Raw genomic sequence first — 12513 nt, 5'->3', positions numbered from 1 at the left:
ATGTCACTAACATTATATCACATCATCATGGACTAACCCTGTGTGAGTATTGCTGCTAATATCATACCATGTCATCGTGGACTGACCCTGGGTGAATATTTCAGCTAACATCATGTCATGTCATCATGGACTGATCTAGTGACTGTTCTGTCCTGTAACAAGGCAGCTTACACTAACAAATATTAAAAGGGAACTTCACACATCTTGGGCTGGAACAGGGAAAATACCAGAAACTTTGTGAAGCCATCTAATGCACATGCAAGCTGGTGATTTAGCCTGCCCATTGTCTATCCATTTGCCTCTGTTCCAGGATGTGAAGGAATGCCCATAAGGCTGACCAGGTGACTTGATACACATGAAACTCTTTAACAGTGCCTCAAGCCTGCTACTCCAGTTGGTGAGTAATTGATTCCACTATTGTTTCCAGTTAGGAATATACAGCTGAGAACGCCAGGTCTTAGAGAGTCTGTACAACGTGTCCAAGGTGGACACACGTGCTTGACAGCTAGGAGAGAGTGGGGGATGGAAGTAGGAATGTCTTAATTTCCAAGTCTGGTTTCTCTCTCCGGGAAGCCTTGATGAGAGGAAATGAGAACAGCCTCCTTTACTGTTCATCATTTTGAACTTTCCATGTTACTCACCCTCACACATGCTCATAAATAACTGATGTGAAGTATAACGGACTGGCCGAAGAAGCAAGTGCTGCAATATGAGTCCCAGATTGCCTGGGACCATTTTGCAAGCCTGTTCCTGTGTTCTTGGAGCCGGGAGTATTCAACAGCAAAGTGGGTAGATAGAGCTCACTCAGATTAACAAGACCTGAGATTTCACCTCCTCAACCAGATTGTGCTGAGTAGACAGATCCACCAGTCGAGACTTACCAAATAGAAGAAGCTTACACCTGAGTCATCCTTGTAGGCCTCAGGGTTTAGGGAGTAAAGCACGGAAACCATCTTCTCTCGATCACACGGGAGCTGCTTGGACTCAGCAACGATCTTCAGGAAGCTGTTGGTTTGGGAGTAGAAGCGGGAGACCGAGAAGTAGCCATCCAAATACTGAGGGTTCAGCCAGCTGGGACGATGGCAGGTTCCAGGTCGGACATACACCGCCTGACATGACAGGAACAAAGGAAAGACTTTAGAATGACGGACACTTCCAAAGATAGGGGTATACTTGAGCAAGCAAGGCTTCTCGTCAGTAGGGAGGAACCTGGCTCACAGCTGTTATCTGGGAGGCTGGATGATGGCTCAGCATGCAAGGGCACTTGCTACCAAGCCTGACCATCCAAGCTTGATTTGTGGGGCCATTGTGGTGGAAGGAGAGGACTGACTCATGCAAAGTAAGATAATGATGCCATTCTCTCTTTCTTGTATATAAAAAATGACCATGGATATGTGACTGTCTAATTGGACCAACAGTGAACTGTTAGGTTTTTTATTTTGTAAGTACGTATGCTGGAGGGTTGGGGCATGATTGACTATGTAGCCCAGTGTGGCCTGCAACTCAAGATTCTCCTGTCTCAGCATCTTGGGTGCTAGAGCTACAGGCATCACTACCACATTCTGGCTTTTTACCTTTAATTACAGGCATCACTACTATGTTCTGGCTTTTTACTTTTAATTAGTCAGAGAACTGGATATAAGTTCTATGTCCTCCACCTGTACATGAGCCATGACAAACTGTTTAACTGTTTAACAGGAAGGAGGTCTCATAGCATCTCCCATCTATGCACAGAATTATGTCCGGGAAGAGAACAGATCTTCTTACATGCTGCTTCTACTTCCACAGCAGAAATGTTGGTCATGATAGAGTCACTGTAAGAGAACACTAGTATCTCATTGTCTGAACTCTGCTCTGAGCGAGTCCCTTCAGTAAGGGACAGGCAAGTTACAGAAAATACCCTACCCTCTAAGAAAGAGCCTTCTCATGCCCTGAGTCCCCAGCACTGGGCCTCTGCGGGATCCCTCACAGTCTCTGCCCACCCTTGGGTGTCTTACTTTCAGGCTGATCTGTGCATCGACTATCTCTGAAGTGTTAATGGAAAATCGAGCTTCCCCGTTCCCATCTGTGGTATAATTTCCTAGAAATTGGCCATTGAGCTCCAGCTGCAAAAGCTTGCTTCCCATCGGTGTATCATCAGGGCCAGAAAATCTAAGCTGTACAAAAGCAGAAATGTTAACGCTCTTATGACACAAAACTTCTCATTTCTACAGGAAAATTTCATTTCATGATAGTGATCACTCAACAGAAGTTACAGTGACTAGAAATATCCATCAACTAACGGTATAGATGTGTTTACATATGAAACGGGAGAGGCTGCCATTTTATACACGGCTTTCTTTTAGCCTAGAACTTTCCAAACATACCAGACATAGTAATGTTAAAAGTGGACTGTGAACCTAGAAAAGAGTGTCTAGAAAATTTCAAGGGATAATCTGTCGACAAAGAAAACAAAACAAGGTCCTCTTAAAAGTCTAGTCAAACCTACGGTTCCAAAATAAGTGATCCCTCTCCTGTAGAAAAAGTCCATGTTCTCAAAGCTCACTCTGCCAAGCACTGACGTAATAAAAACAGGGTGTGTTTTACTGATCTGCACACCTGTAAGAAATTATGAAACATAGTGTCAGGAAGGAATTAATCATTTGCACAAACTCCATCAGGGCAGGGCATGTATCTTAGTGGTAGAATGCTTGTTGCCTAAGCAGATGTGAGGCTATGGATTCAGTGGTTCCATTCCCCACAAAGCCACCTTTAAAGATGCTTCTTTTTACCATTTTGAGCAGTAATTAATTCATAATTAATAAATGATGTTACTAACTCCATTTTTTTTCTCGTGGGCCACCATGTATTCCCAAGTTGTCCATAAAATACTATCATTACCTGTTCCAAGTTCTGTAACCATTACATTAACATTAAATGCCATGAAAAATCCAGAGCGGTATAGTTGGAAGACTTTTGTATTGACAGTTTGAGAAATACAGCCATCTTTCAGCTGAAAAAACAAACAGAGGAATAATGAAAAAAGTTAGGGATCCAAGAGTCTCATGGAATTTCAGCACGGGTACATCCCATCCCTGCACACCCAGGTCTCCCTCAGTAAGTTACTGAACCAATAAAAAAAAAGAGTTAAAGCAGGAAGATGGAGTGGGAGAAGATGTACATCAAGAGGAGGGAGATATCCATACTTTACAGACTCAAGGACATTCTTCTCAAAGTAACGTAGGCATGAAACAATTAAAGGAGGAGAATAAAGCTAACCATATCCTAAGAATTAAGAAGCCCCTACCCCCAGAAGAAACACTAACAGCAGATGGACCAACACCCTTTAAATGAAGGACATCAATACTTGTTAAGGTCTATTATTTGAAATAGGGGAAATGTACTTTTTCACTACTAACAACAATAATTTAAAAAATGTAAATTTAATTATTTTTTTAAAAACTAACTTTTTTAGTTTAGACATGAGAAGGGTACACTAACTCATTTGACCCTCAAAACTATCACTTGGTCTAGGCAGTATTATTACATCCATCATGTAGACATATGCTTGCACATGGATAAAAATATATTTTAAAAAGGAATTAAAAAGATGAAAATTAAGATCAATGACTTATAGACAAAAATATATTAATGATGATAAAACCTGGGAGAATAGGTGAGATTTTCATAAACAGGATTTAGAATGGAGGAGAACAGAGGTCTATGCACACAGAACACTCTGGATTGCAGCTGTTTCCAAATGAAATGCCTGAGAAAGGATCCTCCAAGGAAAGATTGTGGAGACCATCCAGATAGTACAGAACATAAGGAAACCAACGAGCTCCTTTGTAGGTCTAAAAACCTACAGGAAAAAGCACCTAGAAGCCAAGGCATTATTTTAAACATCGTGTTATCTCCATGTTCTTCACCTCACTTAGCTCTAACCTCTGGAGCCACACAAGGAAAGTGCTGTGAATCTTTTTGTAAGAGGAATAAAATCACTCTGAGAAGCGGAGTGAGAACATCCCTGTGGAGCAAGCCCATGGACTGTACCTGTGCAGTGAACTGCTCACATATTTCCTTATTATCACTCTCACAATACCCAGAGGAGGAAAATTCTCTGCACACTCGGATCTGGGCTTTCCCCTGCACAGACTGGCCATAGGTGTACCTAGTGAGAAAATGTGTATCCATGATCACAAATGGGCAGAATCATAGTGACATGTATGGACTTCATCAGAAATCAAACATGAAGCCTTGAACTGAGTGCTTCCATCTAATCAGCTATGAGGCTATTTTCTCCACAGAATTTAGGCAAATTTGGGCATTTGATTTATGAAGAGGACACGACTGATTTTCAAAACAAACAAACAAACAAAACCAAGTTCACAGTTACATTCAGTTTTAGATGATTTAAAATATTAGTGAAGAAAAACTTAATGAGTAAAAATTTAAAATATATGTAATCTGTCAGAAGTATTGGAAAATGAGCTTTCTGGAACACTGCACTGAAACTCAGAAATGTCATGATCCTTCTTTGAGAGAGACAGACCTGATTCCAAGATTCCTTGGGGGAGATTATGAAGAACCCCCTCATGTGTTCACCAGGTAGCCCTTTCCAGACTGCAGCTTCAACATTCAAAAATATCCAAAGGTTAGTATTTCTCTGTCTCCTGTTGAAGCATTCAACAGCTCTCATCGGGTGATTGTTCATAGGATGGCACAGTTATCAGTCGACAGAATAACTGTGAAGCTAAACTGCCCAGGTGTAACTATCCGTCATCAGAAAATTCACAACGTTGATGTTACCCCAATACTCATGGCTTATCTTTCACTATAAAAATGAGTTGATGACAACCCCCATCTCATGACATTGTGGGAATAATTTTTGTAGCTGACATCTAATGAATATTAGCTGTTTTACATTATTGTTCAATTTAAAAAAAAAAGATATCACAGAAAGGATAAAGAGTGTCAGAAATAATTTCCCAAATAGAAGATAAATGTTCCCAAGAGCAGATAAAATGTTTTTATGTTAGGGAACTCAAATTCAAACTAAATTATAAACTTCTTTATTTCTATGATATTTTGATAGCTAATTTTCTTTCCTTCCTCCCTCCCTTCCTTTTTAAAAATGAGAACACTCAATGACAGTAAAGATTCAGTGAAGCCAGTACGTTCTTTCATACCAGTAGCTGGAGTTAGGTAAGCAACATGACATTTAAAAGACTAAAAGAATAGTATACATTTTGACCTTTAGTGAAATCCTTCTTAAGTAAACAATTTTCAGTTCTAAATCAGGCTATTACACAGTTTTTCAGAAGATACTTACTACCAATGTTTTAATTACTAGAAAGTACAATGTAACAGATTACATGTTATACAGTAGAACAATAATTAAGTAAAATTGCCATTCGCATACGAAGATATGCTTACAAGGTAAGGAACTGGAATAGATAGAAAGACTAGCAAAACGTGGAGACATGTGTTTTGTAAATATTAGATAAATTTGAAAGAAAAGAATAAATATAACTGGGGGAAATTTTCACAAAGTATTAGAGGAAAGTCAGCTATAATATGATTGGTAGAATATACTGTAGTTTGTTTTTATGCTTTTCTTTATATTTATCAAACATTTAAAATTTTCTACAATAAGTTTACTAAAAGTGTATAACTAGCATTTCATGATTAAACTTACATTAGTTTACCCTGTGGGGATAAATCTGAGTGAACACTTACTTTGCACATGCAGTCACTTGAAATTGATCGTCCGCAATAGTTATTGTCCCTGGTGCACTGACCTCAACTTCAAATTTGGGCAATACTGAAAACAAAGAAACACACTTCAGCTGACAATCCCTGGACAGTAAAGCTCCTGCATCTAGAGCAAACTGTTTTTATGCATGCTGCTTTCCTTCAAGAGCCCTGAGGTGCACTGGGGTCTGTGATGGTACCTCATTAAAGATCAATTATTCTGTGGGTTTTGTTTGTTTTTGGTGGTGGCTTGTTTATTTTTGTTTATTTTGGCTAGCCTCAAAAATGCACTCTTTTTTATATTTTAGCTCTTCCATCTTTTCTAGGAGAGTATCTGAATCTCAAAAAATGAGATATTTCTTAGGTGAGGGGAGAGTTGGGCAAGGATTCGAGTCAAGACCTGGGCAAAGAAAGGACTCCGGATGCGACAGAAAAGCAAGCAGCCGAGACCCAATGTGACTTCAGGTACTTTTGCCCGAGTCCAAAAAGTTTTGTTCTGTTGCTTTGAACTCGTCTGTAGGAGAATCAGAAGCAGTACTCGGTTACCATCTTGATTAACGGTGAATTGATGCGCCACTGTCATTCCTGATTGCTTTCTTATGACAATTGTGTAATCCCCAAACATTGGCTCTGGACTCAGATGGAAAGAGAGCTGAGTGATGTTTCTGAGAGTGGTCACATTTTTCCACTGAAAAATCACGTTGTTTTCGGGATCCTTGAAAACAGTGAATAAAGGACAATCAGAGGTTGCGTGTGAAAATTATGCTTTTCTTATTGTGAATGTTCTTCATAGTTATTGGAAGTAAGGAATGAACTACTATAATGCTTAATTAATGACCTCAAATCCATATAACTACTCCAACATATTCAAATTCAATTGATGTTTCTCATAAAACTAAAATTCATATGAAAAATAATTTATAACTGACACCTATGATTTTTATGTTTCCAAAGCAGAGTAGTATAATCAAGAAATTAAAAATTCAACACACTTAGTCCGGAATAGTGCTTCCCAAAGCAGAGTGGACTCATAATCAATGAGTATATAGGGGACACCAATCCTAACAAACATTTCAGATGACTCTCACAGGGGCTGGAGAGATGGCTCAGTGGTTAAGAGCACTAGTTCTCTTCTAGACTAGGTTCTATTACCAGCACCTTCGTGGTGGCTCATAACCATCTGTAACTCCAGTTCTAGGGAATCGGACGCCACCTTTTGGCGTCTACAGGTATTGCATGCATGTAGTGCAAATACATACATGCCAGCAAAATACCCATGTAGTTAAATCAATATATTATTAATTATTAATTTTATTAGCCACCAATTTTAATTAACTTGATTAAAATATTATTTTTTAATTAATTAAAGATAAAATTGAAAATTATTTTTGTCAGGAATTTCTACCTGGTCTGGATTATCTAATAACAACCATGTAGAATTTCTATGATTTTAAAAAGCAGGGACAGTTATTAGAATGCAATCTTCTTTATTTGCTGTGAGCACCTTGCCATACACAAGTTTACTTCCAAAAATATTTTGCATTTTCCAACTCTGATTAAAGAGATCATGTTCAAAAGTTTTCTTTAAAGAGATCGTGTTTAACAGATTATGTAAGGAAACAAAACTGTCACAGACTATTTCAAACGTTTTGATGAATTGTTCCCTCCGCTTTAGAGTTTGGAATATTCAATATCCTAGACCTCTTTTCCTTCAGGGCTGCCCACGAGACCCCACACTGGCTTAGATGTGAGTGGATGTCACAGAGAAGAATAAATTACTTCTAAACTACCAGACTTCATGTGCATTGAGGCTAAAACACCACACTCCACCACACTGGGTAACACGGTGCTGCTCTGAGTGCCCACACGGACACGTTGTGACTTGTGAATGGTGAACTTTTACTCATCTAAGTCAACATTAATCGAGCTTTGTGTTTCTTTCGACAGAACACGGCGGTAGCCGGATCAGGTGCGAAAGCAAACTATTGAGTAATGCAGAGAACAGGAGACTGGCTGACCTGGGATTCATGTCATTTTAAGGATGTTACCAATATGAAAAGCTTAAGGCATCCAAATATCAGACAGGTCACTTGGGCGTTTGTGAGTATCTGTGTTTGCCCACATTACTGTGAATTATGAGCCTAGATTCCATATTAACCTCCAGTTCACTAATAATGGCAATACATACTGTATGCAGAGAAAAAAAAATACAGGGATTGGTTGCTATTTACAAGCAAGCTATAAGCACAACCAATTAAATAATAAGTGCAAGACATCTAATAAAAATCAATAAAATATGTTTATTCATCAATGGTGATATGATTTAGAACCATAACATACACTGGGGAAAAATAAACAAGTTTCTGTTTTCAAATTCCCGGCACATTACTCTTCAGGATTCGTGGACAAGAAATAAGTATTCCTAGGTATCTTCAGAATTTTTTAAATTATATTTTAAACCTACTTCTAACCATTTGTTTCAGTCATCTTAATTTTTAGTTATATAAAACTAAAAACTGGAAGCACACCATTCCTAATCTGGATGGTTTAAACTGGATATGGAAAGTAGATGTCTTACCTGAAGGGTGATTAAAGGGTACTGAAAGAAAAAAAACACAGATTAACACTTTAGTGAGATATTCTTTTGCCAAATAGTATTGCCCCCAAGTTTTCACACATGTATATCATTGTATCATGCTTGGGTCCACTTCATTTTACCCTCTCCTGTCTGCCCACCTCCCCCTTCGCTTGTGTGTGTGTGTGTGTGTGTGTGTGTGTGTGTGTGTGTGTGTGTGTGAATAAATAGCTAAGTCTAGATTCCCTTATGAGAGAAATCATGGTATTTTCTCCTTCTCTCTCCCCTACTCTCTCTGTCCCTTCTCCCTTTAGAACCGTTTCTCTACCTTCATGATATCTTGTTTCATGTCTCCTGTGTGTGTGTGTGTGTGTGTGTGTGTGTGTGTGTGTGTGTGTTTGGATATAACTCTGCATATGAAAGAAAACATGGTATTTATCTTTTGAGTCTGGCTAATTTGACCTAACACAATGAACTCTAGTTCCATTCATTTTTCTGTAAATGACTAATTCCATTCTTTATGGCTGAATAAAATTCCATCATGTACATACACCACATCAGCTTTATCCACCCATATGCTGATGGACATCTAGGCTGGTTCCGTACCTTGGCTATCATGAATAATACAGAAACAAGCACGGATGTGTAGGCATCTGAAGTACGCTGACTTACATTCCCGAATGGTGCTTTGTATAGCAATGGATTTGATTAGTAGATTTGAATTTCACTGTACCATCAGAAATCATGGACTCACCACGTCGTCAACAGGTTTGAGCCAGGTGTTCAGTGTCACAATGCGAAAGTGAACTAAAAGGAGAGAAGGCAAGGCCATAAAGTGTTCTTCTTGTGATTCCCACCTTACAGCCATGATTGCTTTTAAATACGTACTTAATTAATTGCTTTTCCATCACAGCATACTGCATCCCCTTCCCCCTAGCTCTCATTTGACCCTTTGATGTCAGGAGTCCATGGGGGAAAATCTCTTATTGTATTTATTGTCCCTTTGTTAATGATTCCTGTTGTCTCCAATGCTGACACCAGCTACCGTTAGAAACTTTTACCCTATTGGCCATAAGACATAAGACTGGGATATCTTGGAACAGACTTAATGACAGAATTATCCACAGAAGCACAACTATGAAACGTTTATGGGAGGGGATAAGTATATTTTTCCTTGAAAGTGATGCTAGCAAAATTAAGTTACTTTAACAGAACTACAAATGAAAGATGTTGGCTCTTGTGAATGTACCACTCATTCTAATATTTTAATAAGAGCAGTAAAGAGGATACCAGGAAGTGAACATCTCTCTTTAAGGATTATCTTTGCCATATTATATGTGAAAATGTCAAAATGAAATTCACTGTCTTGTGTGCTGACTTTAATTATAAAAGAAAAGTGAAAGAAGTCTGCATAAGCTGGCCATTCAGAGCACAGTAGAGACTCCTTGGAGGAACTCCCCTGCCCCAGACATGGCCATGTCAGTCAGAGCACAGTAGAGACTCTTTGTAGGAATTCCCCTGCCCCAGACACTATCATGTCAGTCAGAGCACAGTAGAGACTTCTTGGAGGAATTCCCCTGCCCCAGACATGGCCATGTCAGTCAGAGCACAGTAGAGACTTCTTGGAGGAACTCCCCTGCCCCAGACATGGCCATGTCAGTCAGAGCACAGTAGAGACTCTTTGTAGGAACTCCCCTGCCCCAGACACAGTCATGTCAGTCACAGCACAGGAGAGACTCCTTGGAGGAAACCACTTCTGACACACACAGTGGCATCAGCAGGTTCTACAACTGCCATAAATAATAAATGTTTGTTGTTTAAGCAAAAATAAAGTCTATTTTCAGCTATTTTTAAAAATCAGGACAGAATGCACAGGTGGTTTCATCTCTAAACCCTTAATTTTACAAATGAAGAAATTAAATCTCAAAGATTAGAATTTACTTGTCAAAAGTCAATCATTGATTAACAGAGCCAAAATTTGAAGCAAGCTGCTTTGAATTATAGCTTGGAACAATTGTAAAGAAAGCAGAAAGGCTCTGTCTGACTTTCACGTGTTATATCATGAATATAAAAATAGAACAATAGAACCCATAAATGTTGCTGGTGACAGCTTTGTTGTGATAGGCACTGTTCGTACAACGACTCTCATTTCTTCCCTGAAAGTCCCGAGAAACTTTCATTATCTCTACTCCAAAGATGAAATAATTGGCTTGAAAAAGAAAACAAATGAGCTTGTCAAATAGGCATGTTATGGACCAGTGGTTTAGATGAAACAATTACACCCTGCCTTCTGTGCTGGGAACCACTGTGCCATGAAGTCCTGTCAGTAGGATCTGTATACAATTTATGAACATCAGCTCCTGGTCTAAGGACACCATCTTATAACCAGAGATGACGGGAGGACAGCAGTCAACGGCATCAAAGATGAGCTTTACTAAATTTTATATGTTGATTTGGAGAATTTATTTTTAAAGGGAATTACCGGTGTCTCCAGGTTTGTAGATGGGTGTGTCTGTCTGCACAAAAGTTGCGTTCTCCTCAGCAGCGATTGCTACAGCTCTCCTTTCTGAGATTTTAAGAGTGTTTCCCTGAGCAAGTAATGTCACAAAGGCCAACTGCTCCGAGGATGTCTGAGACACCTGTTTATGTAGAAGAGCAGAGATGGGAAGATTGCGTGTCTTAATTTAGATGGTCAGACAGTCCAAGCCTTATAAACTCCTTACTTCCTAACAAAAACCTCACTGGTCACCTGTTGAAATTATTAACTCGGTATAAGGGTCTTTTAAAATAAATCCAGGTTCCTGTCTTCTTGCTGTCTATTTCTTTTCATGTTGTCCCGAGCCAAAGCCCTTCACCCTTAACCTTCATTTTCCTTTTAGACTCCATGAAACACATTCATTCTCTAAAATGGCAATCACCTTATCATTTCCTATAATAGAAAATTGTCAACAACAGCAGCAATATATGCTGCACATTAAAATTTTTCCTTTTTTTTTGCTTCTTTTGAAAATTTCACATTTCCCCCCTAGATTTTGCAAATCACTCCAAATTAAGATTTGTTATTGAAAAGCAACTTTAAGAGAGTAAGTTCACATTCCCACTTGCACTCCTGCTGCATTAAATTTGGTGCCTCACTTTGAAATTTGTGCAAGCATAGAAGTTCCCCGCTTCCACGAACTGGTCAAAAATAGTAGTAGTGGATCCATCATATTCTAGGATGACGCTCAAGGACACAGACTCGTTGAGGTTCAAAAGATGAAGGCAGGCTTTTTCTGGGGAAAAACGCTGTACCACAGAAGAAACCCACAGGATGTATTGCCTGCACAAAGAGAACAGTCAGCACTTGGTCAAGTCGACCGTCCACAAACAGCAACTTGAGCTACGGAAGGATTTCCCAAACTGTACAGTTTTCACAGGCAGGATTATGATAAAACGGATGCTCACAATGGTGTCTTAAGGGCATCCATTCTCAGCACTTGGTTTTTGCTCAACACTTGGAGGGCAAACCCACACTCACTGAAGTTGAATTAGAATAATGAACCAACCAGATTTTAACATGGAATCTATTTAATGAGACGGCATTGCCAGTACTTGGATACAGAGAGTTTAGAATTCCCTTACGGTTCTGAAGCCACAGCATCAGCGAGATGAAGCAGAAGGGCACTGAGCAAAATGGTAGGCACCATTTTGTCCCAGCGCCTCACGGGTAACTCTGAACGAAGCATTCTCTCCTCCTTTCACCAGAAGTCAGCTACCTAGGTGCTCCGCTTTCCTTCCTTCCTTTTGTGCTAACTCTGTCATTGCTTTTATAGTCTCATAGAATAGAAGATCAATTACCTTTTGGAGACTGATCACTTTACATTGCCTCTCCTGTTACCTCGCCAGGGGTAATTTCCGGCTAAAGTTCGCTGGATGCTGGCCTGCGTGGAGTCAGTTGTGCAAGTTGGACAGGAAGAAGAGAAAAACAAAGAAAGCAGCTGTGTGACACGCAGGAGTTCATACTGTTTTAATCCTCCACGTGGGGCTGACAGCAGCTGCAATGCAGCACTACCGAGGGAGGAACACTTGGAAGAAAATATCTCGGCAAAACATTGTCCTAATACGATTCTCAAAGGGAAAATGTGTTCAGGATCACACATCTTCATACAGACTCACTTTATGGGTAACTGAATGTGCCAAGTTATTCTTTTATAATCTCATAACGT

The 12513-nt window shown here is 39.5% G+C and overlaps 1 protein-coding gene across 1 annotated transcript in view; it reads right to left on the bottom strand.

Moving 5' to 3' along the window:
• Nucleotides 1-12101, bottom strand: part of LOC114701403 (ovostatin homolog) — a 43110-nt gene extending 31009 nt beyond the window's left edge. Inside the window, exons 1-12 of the mRNA XM_028881490.2 lie at nucleotides 11930-12101; nucleotides 11444-11627; nucleotides 10791-10947; nucleotides 9063-9115; nucleotides 8312-8332; nucleotides 6280-6448; nucleotides 5719-5803; nucleotides 4033-4150; nucleotides 2881-2992; nucleotides 2489-2598; nucleotides 1998-2156; nucleotides 882-1109 (exon numbers count right to left, since the gene is read on the bottom strand). Of these exons, the coding sequence (XP_028737323.2) occupies nucleotides 882-1109; nucleotides 1998-2156; nucleotides 2489-2598; nucleotides 2881-2992; nucleotides 4033-4150; nucleotides 5719-5803; nucleotides 6280-6448; nucleotides 8312-8332; nucleotides 9063-9115; nucleotides 10791-10947; nucleotides 11444-11627; nucleotides 11930-12033 (1500 nt within the window). The 5' untranslated portion in view covers nucleotides 12034-12101. The remainder of the gene's footprint in view (nucleotides 1-881; nucleotides 1110-1997; nucleotides 2157-2488; nucleotides 2599-2880; nucleotides 2993-4032; nucleotides 4151-5718; nucleotides 5804-6279; nucleotides 6449-8311; nucleotides 8333-9062; nucleotides 9116-10790; nucleotides 10948-11443; nucleotides 11628-11929) is intronic.
• Nucleotides 12102-12513: the final 412 nt, after the last annotated feature.

This window comes from Peromyscus leucopus, chromosome 3, assembly GCF_004664715.2.
Source record: "Peromyscus leucopus breed LL Stock chromosome 3, UCI_PerLeu_2.1, whole genome shotgun sequence".
NCBI classification, from domain to species: domain Eukaryota; kingdom Metazoa; phylum Chordata; class Mammalia; order Rodentia; family Cricetidae; genus Peromyscus; species Peromyscus leucopus.
Note: the sequence above shows the minus strand (reverse complement) of the source record. Positions and strands in the feature narration are given on the sequence as shown.